General features: G+C 29.0%; 1 protein-coding gene across 1 annotated transcript in view; it reads left to right on the top strand.

The window, feature by feature from the left end:
• Positions 1-1,669: 1,669 nt before the first annotated feature.
• Positions 1,670-19,332, top strand: part of LOC113384821 (protein borderless-like) — a gene marked incomplete at its 5' end in the record, with an annotated part of 32,702 nt that continues 15,039 nt past the window's right edge. Inside the window, 5 exon segments of the mRNA XM_026622583.1 lie at positions 1,670-1,895; positions 7,408-7,636; positions 8,140-8,421; positions 12,627-12,869; positions 13,255-13,421. Coding sequence (XP_026478368.1) covers positions 1,692-1,895; positions 7,408-7,636; positions 8,140-8,421; positions 12,627-12,869; positions 13,255-13,421 — 1,125 coding nt within the window.

The following is a 19,332-nucleotide window of genomic DNA, read 5'->3' as shown; positions in this document are numbered from 1 at the left end:
CTAATGCATATACATTTCAAAGGCAACAATGTATTATTTTCCATGACGTTTTTCTAAATAAAATACTATTTATTCCAGATGCAAAATTCTTGTTTAAGTGGATTTAAATATAAATAACGCTAATTTAAAACATTGAATTGAATATAATATTCTATTAAGAATATTTTATCATAGATTAAAATCATACGATGGAAGTCAATTGTGTGCAATCTTCTGCCACAGATGAGATATCTCAAGGTTTTGCGTTTGCATTTATTGAAGGCATTAATCAACTATTAACCAAGACTCATTCAATGCAAAAATTCTTTATCAAAGATTACCGCTGAAGCTATAATGAAATAATTAATATTGTCATAACAACTTGACATGTCGAAGTTTGAAACAAATTGAAATTCAATTAATCAATTGTAAATTAATGGGGAGGATGACATGGTCAAGTGCAGTAATAGTTGAAAATTCGAGTATTATTTTAGTATCAGGAAAATATTTGTAGTGGATGGTTCTTGGTAATTTTTATTCAATGTTATTGTTTTAAAAAATTATTGTGAAGATTTTTCGGTAAGATTCGAACTTAATTTTAAAGCAATAATTGATTAATAATGCAATTTAGAATTCAAATGAGTTATTCAAAATTAGTATTTTGATTATGCTTGCTAAGGAATGATTCTGTGTATTATTTAGATTTTTAAAATATTGCAATTTTAATATCTCTAACTCACACTTATTAGTATTATTTGTATTTATAAACAATATTGTTGATTGTAATTATTATTTAATTAACGTTAGAACAGATGAATTGCACAATTCAAATATCTAGTGGAAAATATATTACTAGCAAAAAACATAAAACAGACTACTTATTTATTGTACTTTTAATTTCAATGTTTACCAAATCAAATAAGTTATGACAACTCTAATTAAATTATTGAATCATGACACTAATTAAAAAAAAAACTACACTAATTTATTTATTTGTCTTTTTTTGTTTATTTTACCAACTAGCTCATAGAGGAAAATACTACGGGCCCAGTACTAGTACATCGAAAAGAGATAATATTTTTTAAATATATTTTTTTAGAATTGACCACAAAAAAAATAGTGCTTTACAATTTGGTTCAATATTGTACAATATTTATACTATTTGTCCAATATAACTAACATATATGCAAAATTTAAACAAAAGTGATCATCCGCAATAGTTTTCAACGTTATAAGAACCTAAGTCATTCGGTATACTTCTGAAACATTTATAAATTAATAATGATTGATTAATACTGAGAAGTTTAACCCCTTAACTTAAAATGACGAGCAGAGCCCGCGTGCGATTGCTAGGCCAAAAGTGAATATAACGGCCATAGCCCGCGTACGATATTCGGGCCAGAAGCAAATATTACGCATTTCGGGGCATGGCCTGATATGGTGAATGCAAGTATTATAAAATATTTATTCATACGAAACTATAAAACACAAAATTATTTTTATTTTTGTGATAAACCGTACACTATGTAGGAAAATAGTCACAACGCTGCACCAGCTTGAACAACATTGGGCCGACATTTTCGAATCTAAATTGTGAGTTAAGGGGTTAAGCAACTTGTTTTTAAGTTTAATGCTACTGGCACCCAGTTAAGTTTTTTTCTGACCTGTGTATTTTTTATATCAATTCTAGTTACGAAGTGAAGAAATCAATCATGTACTCCAAGAAGTGTTTCTTCGGTGCACTCATATGCTTTCTTGTACTTCGTTCCGAGATAATCAATGCATCCTCATCTGAAGAGGACGAGGAGACGAGCACGAATCTCTATGCGACCGTCGGATCTCACATCGCCTTCAACTGCGAAATCGAATTTCCAAATGATTTAGAGATTCCGTACGAACTGAGGTGGAGTAAAGATGTAAGTAGAATATTTAATTTTATAAATAATATGAACATTCTGATATCGTGCAAAAGGGATATCCATTTTCACTTTGATCAAAAATTTGTTTCAATTTATAAATAGCTCATTTTGGGCACTGCGATGTGAATTGGCAAAGAGAAATCTCTCACACTATTCTTCCCTGAATCGAGCTGGAATTTAACTCAGCTCACAGTTCTGCCCTAGGGCAGTACTACTCATTATCATCATCTAATTAGTAATAAATATGCAACAAAGAGATAGGAAAACTGGATTATAAAAGAAATTAAATTAGGAAAACAGATTCATTTATGCAATAAAATATTGATTCTTAGTTTATTATACTTCTAACTTTTCGAAGAAGAAAATTATATCTTCGCCTCATCTATCCGTTTTGCATATTTTTTAGTGGTTTCAAGTCATTCTGAATTGTTTGACACCAATATTAGATAATAGTATGCGTGTATGTGAGCTGAATATTAAATATCATCGGCATTTTTTTGAAAAAAGTATGCATCGATTTTAAAAATTTAAGCTATTTTATTAAACTCAATAAGGGCTAAGTAATCTCTAGTTAGTCCCACGACCGGCCGATAAATTTCTTCTTAATGAGCAAATTAGTGCTAATGTGAACTATTTTCGTTTTCGGCAAAAATGCTGAACAAACTTTGTACGATATTTTAATAGAAATTATGTTCGCCAATTATATCTTAAAATTTTATGACTAGTGTTTTAAATGTGAATATTCAGTAAAGTTTGATAAAATATTGAAATGATAATATAAAACGCAATATTATTTTATTAATATGAAAATAGAATTAAGCATGATGAGAAATGCATATTTGCATAGTTGGTGAGATGGTTTCTAATGAAATTTGTGGTTTACAGAAGAGATTCAAACTTCTATAAGCCCGCGTAACTTCCAAGTCAAATTTCAATTTTCTCCATATTTCACCAAAAAAATTTTTTTTGTGGAATGACACTTAAATCTTAATTCTATAATAGTGCAAATTTCATAGGCCACTGTTACTTAAAAGGTACATGTATTTATTAGAACCAAAAAATTAGTTTGAACAAAATTTTTGTGTATTTGCATTTTGGCAACAACGATTAAATATAAAAGGAATCAACAAATGAAAATATACACAGCAACAGAATTTGATCACTCATACCATTTTTTATTCATTTATTATTATACAACAATCAGAATAGTAATGTAAATTCTATGAGCTTTTATGCCAAAATATATAAACTAAAACAAAAAATAAAATAAATAAGAATAAATAAAGATAAAAACATAAAAATAGTACTTAATAATATTAATAATTGATAATAATAATAAATAATAAAATAATATAATAATAATACAAAAAATGATTACATTAAATTAACTATCATATTTTGATGATTTTCTAAAAAATATAAAAATTGTTTCATTAAACAATTAGCTAGATTAGGATTAATCTAGGATAATCTTAATTGGATAATCCATTAGTTATTTTCGCTTGAATCTCCTGGAATGCGGTATCTCAAGCAGTTGACACATACTACAATTAAAAATAAAATTAATTTTGCAATGTTTTCCTAATATTGTTACGAATTATAAGTGCATGATTCGTTAAAACGATTACGTAAAATGTATGTCATTTAGTTTGGCCCCGAACTCAATGGACTGCATAGCCGTGTACCTCAATTAAAATTTAATTAAGTCTTGCACGCTTAATTCGACACATACAGTTGTTTTCAAAACTCCTGACTCATTCATAAATTCATCAGTTTAAATAATTTTTAAAACTATCTATGTGCATAGGTCATTACATAATTAATTGAAATGGGCTATTTAATTGTGGCTACAATGACTTTTATCATGATTTTTTAACATTCTTCTATTGAATTAAACTAAAACTAAAGCTACTATTCAATTACCCTTATATTAAACAAAAAAATGTAAAAATCTCTTTTAATTTTCAAAGAGAAAAAATCTCTTCAACTTTTCAAATCGTTTCAGGCGTTCTTGAGAAATCATGGTAGATCTTAAAGTACTCAGTATACGAAAACATGCATTCATTTTTGTATAGTGTGCCAAATAGGGGTTGAACTCATAACTTTTTGCGGATTCGAAAACTTATCCAGCTCGTATCTAATTTTACTCTGACAGATTCCAATGTTGATTACAATCAATTATTTTAACATCGTCATAAACACGAAATTTCATATTCACGGTACAGTAGCCAAACAATTCGGCTTGAATGTAATGCAGTCTCGGGTTATAAATAACTTTGTCAACTGTAGTTCTACTTCTGACAGTTCCTGTACCATTGCTCTATTATGAATTTGTTTGAATTGGCTTGGTCACTCGCGTGTTCCTGCGATATTTGCATATAAATGGTGTGAGGTCGTTGGATCATTTGATGAATTTTCGGTCCGAAACATTCATTCAGGATATATTCTACAAACTGAATTGCAGCTTCTCTATTAACTTTCTCTTTGTGGATTCGTTAAACATACATTTGAATCAACGATTTAATTTAATCTTCTTTTATTTTCTTTTTTATTTAAAATGCTCAACTATTAGTAAAGCTTCTTAAAGTTACCTAGATTACAAATAACTTTGGTCTTAACTTTACATATTGTCATTCATAATTACTAAATGTTTTTTTTGTATTTTAAAAACAGATTGTAATTGACTATTGAGAAACTAAATTTTTTGTAATAATTTCAACTTAAGTACTATTTTGTGATCAAATATAATTAAATCTAAATACTAAATCTGTAGGTACATTTTAGAGTAATTTAGGCTCTTGGTTATAGGCAAATTATTGAAAGGAATAGCCCAATTCAAACTGCAAGCTTTCCAAATTGTTAATAATATCAAAACAAATCTTTGAAATAAGGTTACTACTTATAAAACCCAAAAGGAGAAAGCAAGCTTCTATGTATATTAAAATCAGTGGTAGATCAGTGATAAGAGCTTTAGCATTGCAATCTAGGATATCAGAATAATGGTTCAAATTATTATGGTTATTAAATAATAATGGTTTTTTTTTTTGTTAAAATGACGCTTCTGCTGGTGGTAGCAGATTCACTTAAATATTTTATTTCAATTTTGTACCTTATAAAAAAAATTCTTTTATTATACATGCTTCAATTATGACAGCATCTTTTATTAAATTTTATGAACTCGAAATTACCATTCACTTAGCATAATTTTAACTGAAACATTGTACTGTTTAATAATTATATTTAAAATTATTTGTTTAAACAATTATGTTAATAACTTTGTACGACATGTTAATAACTACAGCAAATAAATCTTTATGAAGATGATCTATTTTTATAACATTGTATATTTTTATTTTTGGAAATTCAAATGTCTAAATTATTTTTAGCCTGTAGATATTACAATGTTACAAAATTACTGTAATATTATTACTATAATTAAAAAGTATTGTGTATATTCAGACTATGTTTGCTTTAAATGAAATGACTTGTTTGGATGTTTTTACGTTAATCATCTTAGAAGGCAATCGTTGAATGGAGATCAATTAAGTACACAAATGATGTATTTATCAAATGCGTGTCATATGAAAAATACTAATTCAATTTTTCAGAAAGTTTTCGAAATGTGAAAGTCCCAATCAAATCTATCTAATCGTGCTTTTCTGTTCCAAAATAGAACTAAAATTTTCATATAAAATTTTGCTAAATTTTAGCAAAAAAATATTTTTCAGAGCTATGTTCAAATATAACATTGATTATCAGCAACTTAACATAATCTAAGAAACTGTGTATAAGATTTTTATTGGCTCTTTTTATCTACTGTTATTACTTTCCAATGACTTTTGAATTGATTTTTAATAGTGTCTTACTTTTAATAAAGATATCTCAAATAATTCAGTAATATTGAATAATTGAATGATATAAAGTGATTGATATTTAATCTACAACTTAATAAAAGCCGCCTTCATGTTACCGCTCCAAGAGTCTCAAGTTATTACGAGTAGTTCGTCAGTCGTCACCCATCACTCACTTTTGCAATGTCTATCGGGCAACTACTTAATGGTACTTTGTATTTAAACCAGAAAGCACAATTGGATTTAATCAAAAATGACCTAGAATAGTTAGACGTATAGGATATGGGCGCTCTCTATCTGACTAACTATCAGAATTAATTAAATTAACACAATAAGACCAAGCGAGGAGTGCCGTATCATTTGATTATTTTTATGCCAAAATGGATTATATAGATAGATCATTTGAATTTCGTAGAATGCCTTATGATCAAATTCCCTTGATATATTTAATTTAAAGCATAATTGATTGTACATCATTCATTTATCTTAATTCCCGCGATATATGATAGGCGATCTGTATTTCCAAGTTATGTAATGATGGTTTAATGTTTCCTGCGGAACAAAATGTGCGAATGTTTGGTTACGGTGCGTGAGTACCCATTGGAACAGATTATATAGAAATAATATTTTAATTCAGTTTAACATCGTAATGATGTTATATCTTTATGAAAATATGCGAACATTAAACACAGGTTTAACAAAAAAAAATTACCATTGTGAAATACATATAGAATATAACATCATTAGAATCAAAAATGGTTTCACTGTTTTTATATACTATGGTTTAATAAATTGAATCACGTGTAATACAATATAGTTAATTAAGCTAAATTATACTAAATTTTTATATTTACAAACATTTCAGTTTTCTGACATATATATCAAAAACTTCTACTCCTGGTCATTCCTATTTCTGATCATTCCTACCTCTGGTCATTTTTAGCTTTAGACATTCATGCTTCTGGTCATTTCTGTTTCTGGTCATACATATTTCTAGTCATCCGTGTTTTTTATCATTTCTGTTTCTAGTCATCCATGTTTCTGGTCATCTCTGTTTCTGGTCATCTCTGTTTCTGGTTATCCATGTTTCTGATCATCGTTGTTTCTGATCATCGTTGTTTCTGATCATCGTTGTTTCTTATCATCGTTGTTTCTGGTCATCCACGTTTTTGGTCACCTATGTTTCTGGTCACCCATGTTTCTGGTCACCCATGTTTCTGGTCACCCATGTTTCTGGTCATCCATGTTTCTGGTCATCCATGTTTCTGGTCATCCATGTTTCTGGTCATCCATGTTTCTGGTCATCCATGTTTCTGGTCATCTGTTTTCTGTTTCGACACTTGTTTCTGGTAACACTGGTTTCTGGTAACACTGGTTTCTAGTCTGGTCATTTCTATTTCTTTTCATTTCTATTTCTTGTCATTACTATTTCTGGTCATTTTAATTTCTTGGCGTCGCCATTTTTTCACTGGAGCATTCTATTGATGATTTTGCTCGAAATTACACGTTATAATTATTATATTTAAACACAATATATATTATTATATTTAAACACATAAAAACGTAAACATATTTACATATTCTCTTGTTACAAAATTTAGCGATTTCATCAGCCATAAAATTGTCGTAAATAAAGTATTATTATTCTTGATTTTCAGGGCGAAGAAATATTCTCCTGGTACGATGGTGACTTGGTAGCAGCACCTGTATATAGAGGCCGCATTACTCTTCTCGATGACCATCAGGTCCATGGTTTTGGTCGCGGGTCCATCAATCTCACGGCAATTCGAGAATCTGATTCTGGATGGTATGAGTGCCGAATCATTTTTCCGAACCGAAGCCCAAGCTCAAGAAATAATGGAACGTGGTTCCACTTGGAAGTTGATGGTAAAGATTCTGTAAATGATAATTGATTTCATGTATCAGGACCAAACCACTAATTATTAATATTAGGAGATTATCTATAGTTACCATGTAAAATTTAATATTAATATTCAAAGTTCAATATTTAGTTATTTTATAATAATAATATTTAATTATTTATAAAGTGTTGAAAGACAAAAAGTACAGCAACTGAATGATACAATTCACTTAAGGGGGGAAGTCCATATAAAATTTTCAAAAAATTGATTTTTTCTATAATATGCAATTATAGTATATTGAGCGTAAATTGACGAGCGGAAAAACTCATGTATTACTATGGTTAGTTTTATTGAAAATTATTTGATCGTTATGTGATATATACAAGGACAATTTTCCTGGAAAAAGGTGGAATCATTGCTCTTTGAAAGGGTATGAGCGCAAGCGTTGTATATTTAACTCAATTATATGAAAAATTCATAAATTATAGAATTTATTACTTATTTTAATTTATCTATTTTTTTTTCTAGGTGGTGCATTACTGGCCATACCTCCAGTAAATCAGACAACACTAGAAGGCGAGCGAGCACATTTCGCCTGCACAAGCAAAGATCCCGACAGCGTTGTCGAATGGTACAAAGATGGTGTTCCTCTCAGTGAACTCGTAGACTTGAGGCATCGTGTTCGATACGGGCCCCAGGGTGGACTTACAGTTGGACCAGTTATGATGGGCGATTTGGGAGAATATGTATGTGCTGTTACAAATGCCCATGGAGACAGACAGACTGCAAGAGCATATTTAAATGTTCAATGTAAGATATGATTAAGATCAACCTCATATTATACATATTATATATAGAACTAGTTGGTATTGGTATTTTGCCGTGAGGCAAGTTACATGAACTTCCCGAAATGTGTAAATAATCGAATAAATCAATAAAAAATAAATTAATTTATGAGCCATTATAAGTATTCCGAGTGGATTTATTACACATCATTGCAAACGAACGAACACGTTAACTCGGACTATTTTCTGAAAGTAAATTTTCAAAAATCAATATTTTTTTTAATTGAACTAGATATTGTCCGTAGGACTTAATGGTTTACTATATTCAAGACCAAGTACTCTATCGTTATACCAACTAAATCATCTAATTTTATTTTCAACAAACGTCAAAAAAACTACTTTTTTTCTCAAACTTTGATGAATTTTTAAAATTAAACTACTTGTCGTAAGGCCGTAATATTTCAGTAAGTTGTATAAGACCATGATATATAATATATCGCCAAAAAGAGTTCCATGAAAATCGGCTTAAATTTATTGTTCAACAGTTAAACGGGTTGGTAGATTTTCATCTAAAACTAATCAGTATTATTCCCAACTAATATCTTTCGAACAGTTTTTTATTTTTAAAAATCGGTTCGGTAGTATGAGCTTAAATGTGAACGAAAAGTTTAACACTTTTCCAAATTACAATGAAACGGCTCGGCCGATCGTCGCCCAAAACTGAGAAACAATAATCCTCTTCGAGATACATCAGATGCTTTTTCAATTTCTGAAATCGGTTCAGGCGTTTTTGAGCAAACGTCGATAAAAGTTATATTATATAATATGTAATATAATTTCTTTGAAAAATATATCTAACACGTTAATCGCTACGATATTATAAAAACAATCACATTGGCCTTTGTAGTTTCATTATATAATTAAGTTAAAAAATATATCAAGAAAACTTAACCGCATCAACTAGCATTGTTGGCAAAATTTTCTGCTAAATCACTATCTTTTATGTCATACATATATGTGTGATATGGTGGTCCTGCATAAATGACTGACATGACGATTAACGTGTTAGTGTAGTCAGAAGAAAGCATGCTAGTTTAATACTTCTGATGAAAACTATCATCGCTTGAAATTTTTCAAAAATACTTCATATTTAAATATATTGATCATAAGCAATGATATCATGCGTCGCTAATCTTAATTACTATGGTTACTTCTTTTCCCATCATCGTTTACTTATTAGTTGCATGAGTGGAATGTTCTTGAAAATATTTACTGTTTCCAATTATGCGAAGTATTGTTCCTCATACATACTACGATTTACAACAAATACTTAATCAGCTCATTAATCTCCAATGATATCATTCTAATGAATCAATATTGTTATTAACGGTAAACTCCAGGTTATGTAGAAATGTTTTGGATGCATGTTTGCGATTGATCTAGAATCTAGATTCTAGCTGATTGCATATATTTATTCATATACTAGCTGACCCGGTAAACGTTGTTTTGCTAAGTAATGTATATTCTAATCAATTTCTAGAGATATTCCGAGATTCAGATATTCAGATATTCAGATATTCAGATATTCAGATATTCAGATATTCAGATATTCAGATATTCAGATATTCAGATATTCAGATATTCAGATATTCAGATATTCAGATATTCAGATATTCAGATATTCAGATATTCAGATATTCAGATATTCAGATATTCAGGTATTCAGGTATTCAGGTATTCAGGTATTCAGATATTCAGATATTCAGATATTCAGGTATTCAGGTATTCAGGTATTCAGGTATTCAGGTATTCAGGTATTCAGGTATTCAGGTATTCAGGTATTCAGGTATTCAGGTATTCAGATATTCAGATATTCAGATATTCAGATATTCAGATATTCAGATATTCAGATATTCAGATATTCAGATATTCAGATATTCAGATATTCAGATATTCAGATATTCAGATATTCAGATATTCAGATATTCAGATATTAGGATATTAGGATATTAGGATATTAGGATATTAAGATATTAAGATATTAAGATATTAAGATATTCAGATATTCAGATATTCAGATATTCAGATATTCAGATATTCAGATATTCAGATATTCAGATATTCAGATATTCAGATATTCAGATATTCAGATATTCAGATATTCAGATATTCAGATATTCAGATATTCAGATATTCAGATATTCAGATATTCAGATACTCCGATATTCCGAAAGAGCTAAATGTATAAAAAATGGCAGTTTTTGAGAGAACTAAGTGACCGATTTGAATGATTCAAAGAACTTTCTGCTTGTTTTAACAAAATAATTGCTTTTGGAAAAAAAATTGTTTTAATTTTTTTTTTCAAATTTTACTTTCTTGAAATTTTCAAGTTACGAAGTTTCAAGTAACATTCGATGAATTAACGAATAATTATCTGACTACGTTCAGTAAAATTGCCAGCTACTTCATCATTGTAGAAATGTATTTTTTTGATGTCTTTCAAAAATTCGTTATCTACACTTTTTTACCCTACAGGCGGGGTAACTTTGAACGGCCAGGTGGCAAACACGTTTATTTTAATTTAAAGGTATTTTACAAAAATTTTTGTAATTACATTTTTAACTAATGCTAAAAAACTACCAACGGAAGAAAATACTTTTATTATGGATTTTCAAAGATTACCGATATTTTGTCAATACAATCAAACTGGAAGTTTTATATACTTTCTATAGTAAACATGGTATAATCCAATCCAAGTTTTTTTTTTTGGTTTTTCGGCTTATATTGTCGTAAATATTCACGTAAAACTTTCTATTAAAAGTAATTGAACACTATCTGTCAAGAACGTTTGACATTTCACGTAATAGCCACCGTCTATTGTTTTATTTAAATTTCGCTTCTACAAAAATTTTCAAATTAAAAATGTAAAGTTTCTACGCGATTTTGGAATAATATCTCACTTTTTGGACTTTCTCTGGATTGGCACGAATTTTTAACTTCCCGTAGGGATAGTTATAGTAATCGCAAAAAAATCGAAAATGAAAATTTTTATATATCTTTGCGTTTCAGAGGTTTCTGAACATTTTGGCATACCTTAGAAAAAATGGATGTATGTGTGTGTGTGTGTGTGTGTGTGTGTGTATGTATGTATGTGCGTGTGTGTATGTATGTGCGGATACAAATTTTCGTCGACGATTTCGGGAACACGGATCAACCGATTTGAATAATTCAAAAAACATTCGATTCGTATTGATAAGGAGACGTGCTGATTAGTTTTTGGCAAAGACAGGTCTAGCTGTTCCAAAGATACGGGGCAAAAAGTGCCGAAAACGGTAACTCAGTTTTTAAGAGAACGGAGTGTCCAATTTGAATAAGTCAAAAAACGTTTTACTTGTATTGACAAGATGAAGAATTGACCAAATTTTCATAAAGGCAGGTCTAGCGGTTTCGGAGATCTAATGAAAAAAGTAAAAAAAAATGCCATTTGGCGGTCAAAAATGATCATTAGACATATGCACATCAAATTATCAGATATTTTATAGAGATTTTAACAATAAGTATGAATTTTGTTTACATTCCTATGGGTTCCGTACCAATGTTTACGCGTTAGACGGCGACGCGGCGCTTACGCGCTTTGATATTTCGTCTTTATGCAGGTAAAGCAGTACGATTGCTTTGAAAAAAGGTCAGATCTTCCAAAATATGTCAAAATAAAGAAAACATTTTTTTTTTCAAAAAAAAAAGAAATTTAAATTTTTTTTTTTTTTAAAAAAAATTTTTTTCAAAAAAAAGTAATTTTTTGTCCAATTTATAGTTTCTCAAAAATCTTATTTTTTCGAAGTAAATTTTTTTCAAAAATGTTAATCGTTTTTAAAAAAAAATAATTTTTGGTACGGGAAGTTTCAGCAATTTGCCTTAAGGCACGATGCCTTAATTGCCTTAAGACAGAATTCCACTTACAGCTAGTTCAAGACTAAGACTGGCCAAATCCGTTTAGCCGTTTCGAGTTTTACTTAGACATTTGTAAGAGAGCTCCATTTTTATATATAAGATAAGTAATAATCCAATTACACGGTTGATGTATTTGAATCGTATGCGAATACGCACTTCTAGAACACATGTCGTATAGCTATAGCAGGTATCCATGTAATTTGCTAGATTAGTAATTGATTGAATATTTATTCATTTATAAATTTGAATTTTAATACAAAATTATTTCTATTTTGACAGATAAGGCCAAGGTTGTATATGCACCAAGGGAAGCCTACTTGCCTCTAGGAAAACCAGCTGTTTTAGATTGTCACTTCAGGTCGAACCCGCCTTTGACTAATCTGCGATGGGAGAAGGATGGATTCTTATTTGATCCTTACAATGTTCCAGGAGTTTTCTATAGAAGAAACGGAAGTTTGTTTTTCAGCAAAGTAGAAGAGCAACACGCTGGACATTACACCTGCACGCCATATAATGAATTAGGTACATTAGATACACTTACTTCAGATTGTTTTCAAATAGTTTACAAACATTCACGACCTATCTATCCAAAGACTAATAGACTTGAATTTTATTTTAATTTGAAAAGTTTTGTATTTTCAAATAAAAACCTGGGTTTGATAAAAGTTAGGTGAAATTTATTTTGTTTATACGTTAATTGCAAAGAAACGATATAACTGATCACCACGTAAAATTAATAACGTGAATAATTACTAAAATTTATCGACCCACTTTTAAATATTAAAAATCGGTGTTGCCTTTAGTGAAAAGGTATTGACGACATCAGAGATGTTTGCTTTTACACAAAAGTAATATATAAACATGACTTACATAAATTGCAATGTGATCAACAATTACCTTATTCCAGGTACTGAAGGACCATCTCCAATGATCCACGTGATCGTGCAGACACCTCCTAGCTTCACGGTGACTCCTGTCGGCTTCTACTTGAAGAAGATCGGAGACACTTTGGAATTACCCTGTGATGCCAGAGACGGAGATGGAACTCATAGACCGACCATCGTTTGGATCAAGGTGACACTCCCGAAATGCAATGGGGATACTGAGGATGTGTTCACAACCACCACACACCAGACACTATTAGTATGACACTGTTTATAACACACTCATGAGTGCAGAGATTTTTCAAATCAAACAAGAGAATGGTTACTTTTTTACTTCTAAATCTTACCCTAATTTCAAGTAAAGTTTTTAATTTAATCAAAACATGAGTAAAGGAACTACTGATATTTCCGTAAATTTTCGTTTATATGCTCTAAATATACTCGGGGGCTAAAAAATAATTTTTAGGTAATCTGTTTCGTTCTCGTGATATCAACATATTTTTTTCTTTTAATGGTAGGACCTTAACTTACAGAAGTTTTACTACTATATCAATGATATAACCAATCTCTGCGAATAGACAAGAGTATAACTATGAATAGCGAGAATGAATCGTTAGGTAATAAAAATTTAACCTATTATTTTTGTTCTAATATAAAAATTGAGTCATGGTTTATTAATATTACGTGCGACAGTATATGTATATTATACTTTTTTTTAAATCATTATCTTGGGATGATAAAACTATTTGATGTTGTTTATATAGGTGTATATATAAGGAGTATTATATCATAGAAATATTCGTCATAAATTTTCTTGTGCCTCTCTCTTGATTGACATGAAAAATCTTCGTCTATATTTGAGGAAACATTCACACACCTAACACAATTTTCCATTACTTGCATGATATGTGTTACAATAAATTAGAAAATTGCATGATTAGTTAACAATAAGCTAGAAATCGAATTGCTTAGTTTTGACTTTATGCAATAATATTTACACTACCTCAGCATGCCCATTTACGCATTTCATTTTAAAATTATGCATTTATTTATAATGGAATTATTATTCTATAATATATAAATAATTGCTTGTTGAAAGTTCATCATTTATAACTTCTATAATCGATCAAACTAGGGATGTCAATGGGGTTAACAAATACTCCATTGACAAATTAGTACAATTATTAAGACGAAATCGATTTGTATTTTATTACAAAATATTCAATTTATGAAAGACTAATACCAATTAAAATTATTAATAGTCATATTATGTGATTGACAAGAGTATGAACTACTTTGTCTGTCTATTGAACTAATGGTTTTTCTTTCCTAATAAACTAAATAATACCGAATACTCTGCATTCATTAAAGAAATCTGCTTCCTAGAAATAGATACTATTTTTTAAATAGTCCAAAATATTACACTAATATTATTTATCTTGCCAATTTTGGTTTAAATGTTCGTAGTCTATTAATATTCAAAGTTTCATTTAATAGTTATTTGTTGATACGTAGATTTTTTATTGAAAAGATTTAAAGTAATTTTGATGTGGGCTCTCAAAAATATAATCCTAGGCACATCAAGAAAAGTTTGCACTGAATTATTTATTTTGTATATCTGATGATTTTGAATTCTTTAGCGTGGTTGCTTACCATATTATTCTATCATACTGATATAGAGAGCGCCAGAATTTATGAAAATAAACAGTCGCTATTTTCTTGGGAAATTGCAGTAATTAATTTTAATTGGGAAAATTTTAATTGGGACTACATGTCAAGATGCAAATATATATTCAATAAAAACGTCATTTTACAGAACAAAACGGTGGCACAAAAACAAACAATAAACATAAACGATAAAACAAATGTGTAATAAATAATCAAAATTATAAATATTAATATTGAAAAATAAATTTGATAATAATAATTATAATAAAAATAATATCAAAAATTGGGGTGAATAATTAGAAATTTTTAATAAATTTTGTAATTTATTAAAACATGAGCTTATCGTATTCGAAAATGTGTATATGGCTTATGCCCTTAATAAGATTTATTAAATTTCTCGTTTCATTCACTTGACTGTGTAAAAATATTCATAATCTTGCATAAAATATATGAAACTCAGAAATACCGTCTAAAAATTTTCAAAAATGTAAATATCTATGAAAAACATATATTCAAAACGTCGGATCTTTAACTTTATTAACACTAAATTGGTGAGATATCTTATAAATAAAATATTGTATTATTTTGTACAATAATATTTTAATATAATGTGCATTAACTTGAGCTTAATATATTCATAATTATATTTGATAACAGTAGAGTTGACGTAGACTAGTTTACTAGCTAGCTTTTTTGTGTCTTTGTGTCTATTTCTTATTGATTATTGAGTTGATTCAGAAGGCGTAAAAAAATTTGGTAATTTGACAAAAAATCAAATGATAAAATTAAAAAAAAAATAAATTTAAAATTTTTAAATCAACATATCTCAGTTTTTCAGGAATAAACACAAAAGGTCTATCAATTTATCTATGCACAAACGAAAGTAATAACCTGATCGTTAGATGATCTTCCAGCGTTTCTCGCAATAATTGCATATCGAGTTGCAAGAAACTTTAAATAAATTGAAGAAGTTCCGTAATTGATGTATTCATATTTTTTGTATGCGCCGGCAAAATAATTTCTGCTGCATCAAAGAATATCGTCGATTACATGGAAGAAACGAACAGTAATGACAAATAATATGCGCACGTAATTTTATACTACAACTACAAATTATATAGTTGGATTTGATTTTTTCTTGTATGAAAGGCATAAGAAGTCAGTTGAAAACCCTGTAAGCACTATCTTGCATGTAATGAATGTCTTTTTTATTGTTCTTAAGTGCAAATTAAATTATTATTAAGTTCTGCATGACCTTAAAGCATGTGACAAACCAAGAACTGATTCAGTAAACTTTAAAAATTATAACTATAACCAAACGACATATCTAAATAATTCTAACGAAAATTAATACTAATCGATAACGAAAATTCAATCGAGATGTACTAAAAATGTTGAAATTTTATCAGAATTTGATAAAAAGGTCTGTAAACTGCTAATTTTTATGAATAATGATCAATTCTGCTTCATTTTTCTCAAATGTATTCAAAAGTATTTTATTGTTTACATGCCCGGACATCGAATCAGTGGATTGGCATTCGAATTAGACTACTAAAGTTACTTCCAAAGATTTGCTGTTTAGGTGCAAATATTTAAAAAAAAATACAAAAATATGAGGCATATACGAGTAGTGATAATTATTATCATATTAAATTGCGATTCTCATAATTATTCTGCATAATTAAGTGATGTCAATATTTAACAGGTATTTTGCAATATAAGGCTGCGTTGAATATAACGATATATTATACATATTTTTATATATAGTTTAGATATCGAAAAACAATTACTCTTCAGCGAGCTTATAGTTATAGTTAAGCTGCAGAAAAGTGCTTTGCAATATTTCAATGTCTTTAGATTAATAAAATCTTTTAAAACAACAAAGTTGAATTTAATAATCCAAATTAATATTTTAAGAGATTTTCTTAGAAAAATAATACACTTGTCTTATATTTTTTACTCAATAAAGTTGCAGCATTTGCAGTGCAAATTTTGCACTTCGATATAATTAATAATCTAATTTTGAGAGTAATACGATATTGTATTTTATATCATGCCTATGTCCATACGTCGTTCAATTGCAGCTCTTAACATAATTATTACAATAACAATATAACAATTAAAATGATAATATTCGTGTATTGAATTAATACATTACCACTAGAACTTGTGATTAAAATTTCAATTTCAAACGGATAAATTATAGTAAAATGCGGTAGCTTTAATACCTCATTTATAATACTTTAATGTCTAGTTTTTAATTTAACACTTTATTGCCTATTATATATTGGAAAAATCAAAGCATCAAATTTTATTCCCTATAAATTTACTAATTAATTTAAATTTTAGGATTAACCGTGCAAATTTAGCCCTATTTAGGCAAAATGTGGTAATTTTCGAGAGTAATACGATCTTATTTTTTCATATCATAGGTTCACACGTCGTCCAATTGTAGTTCTTAATATAATTAATATAATAATAATATAGCAATTAAAATAATAATAATATTCGTGTATTAAATTAATATATTTCGACTAGAACTTATACTTGAAATTCGAATCAAACGGATAAATTATAGTGAAATGCGGAATCTTTAATACCTCATTTTTAATACTGCAATGTCTGTTTTTTAATTTAACACTTTATTACCTATTACATATTGGAAAAATTAATACATAAAATTCTGTTCCTATAAATTTATCTATTCCATTATTTTCAAAAAATAGCTTCAGCAACATTTCATATATATTCACATACAGTTGCTTTACAATTACTGAAAGATTTTAAAATAATAATAAAAATTATAAAATATATTAAAAAATAATATCATTGAAAAAACCGTAGAGGATGGAACTTTGAAAGTTATCATAAAATTCAAATATATCGTTTCAGCTGATTAATATTATAACAATTATGCAGAAAGTCCAAATATTACTATAAAATGACAAAATTTATAGATTTCTTAATGCAGTCGATCTGTACGTTAATGCTTATATTTGCTTTGGTTTTTTAGAAATATTATTTAATGCCTTTCATTTAAATTACAACGTTTATAAGAAGAATTTTTATTTTTTAATGAATAATTAATATATTTATGGAAAAGTGATTGATCAATCGTAGTTGCGCAAATGTAACCTACTAGTGGCGTAGCATATGTAAACATTAGCAGCGATTTAACCCCTATAATTAAACCCCTATTAATTACATGGAAAATATCAATAAATTCTAAATGACTTCTAAAAATAGCTGGATTTTAGTAAAGCATCCCACGTGCTGCGTGAAAAATGTCAAATATATCCCAACCGACCTAGTGTTATGCTTCGGCTTGCGTGTGTAGAACCATCATATCTATTATTTAGGTTTTTTATCACTTGTTAATACAATACCGATAAGTAAAAATCGACGGACCCCACATAATCAAAGAGTTCGTTGTAACAGGACAGTAGACGCTTTTTCGGCCTTCCGAATATGCGGTAGAGCGCCTGGTCCCCGTGCGAGCAATCATGCGCGCGGCGTTGCGCTGTTCGTCTTTACTTGTTTGTTTGTTTTTCGAGTGAAGATTCTGGATAAATCAACTACTATGCATGACCATGATTTATAAACAAAAATTACATAAACATATCAGTATATAAGGGAGCGTCTATTAATCATGTGAGGTTTTTAGGGGAAGGGTAGGTGTTTGGGCAAAAAATCACGAAACATCATGTGGGGGAGGGAGGGGTATAGTAAGATATCACGTGTATTTATTAACTGTTGTTTTAGAAAAAATTCAAACATTTTCAAAAAAATCATAATTTTACAGTTTTATCACGCAACTAAAAATACACGTGATGTTTGGTGGGGGGAGGGGGGTAATTTTGAATATCACCAAGTATCACCAAGGCGGAGGGGGATCCAAAAATCTTTAAAAACTAGCTCACGTGTTTAATGGACGCCCCCTAATATGAAGAACGCTTATTCTTTTAATCTGCCGCAAATTCGGTTTGAAACTTTTGATGCCAAAAGTACACATAAATATGATACAAGTGATACTTGTGAACAACGTTATGTAATTTTATTTATATTTGAATTTATGGACCAATTCTGTCGTAAAGTAGATTAATTAACACATAAAATGGTATTAAAAATTGTCAAAATGCTATGTATTTGCTGTGCGATCAGGAGTTATACACATAAAATATAACTTCACTTATATGTTATTATTTCACATAACAAAGATGCATTTATAATAAGATTTATATTTTGAGATTTTTGCGGTTTCTAGGTTAGGTTTTATATACGAGTATAAAACAACAGTCTGCACAGCAACCACATAGCATTTTGACAGCATTTAGTACAATTTTATATGAAAAAAGGCAGCGTAACATAGCCTTGCCATAACATTGATCGATTTCACGGCAAAATTTACCCATTAATTTGCATGTAAGAGTTTT

The sequence above is a fragment of the Ctenocephalides felis genome, unplaced genomic scaffold, assembly GCF_003426905.1.
Source record: "Ctenocephalides felis isolate EL2017-DRISC unplaced genomic scaffold, ASM342690v1 CF-g0.4_SCAFFOLD_03571, whole genome shotgun sequence".
Classification (NCBI taxonomy): domain Eukaryota; kingdom Metazoa; phylum Arthropoda; class Insecta; order Siphonaptera; family Pulicidae; genus Ctenocephalides; species Ctenocephalides felis.
The sequence above is the reverse complement of the archived record's forward strand: the minus strand, read 5'-3'. Positions and strand labels throughout refer to the sequence as shown.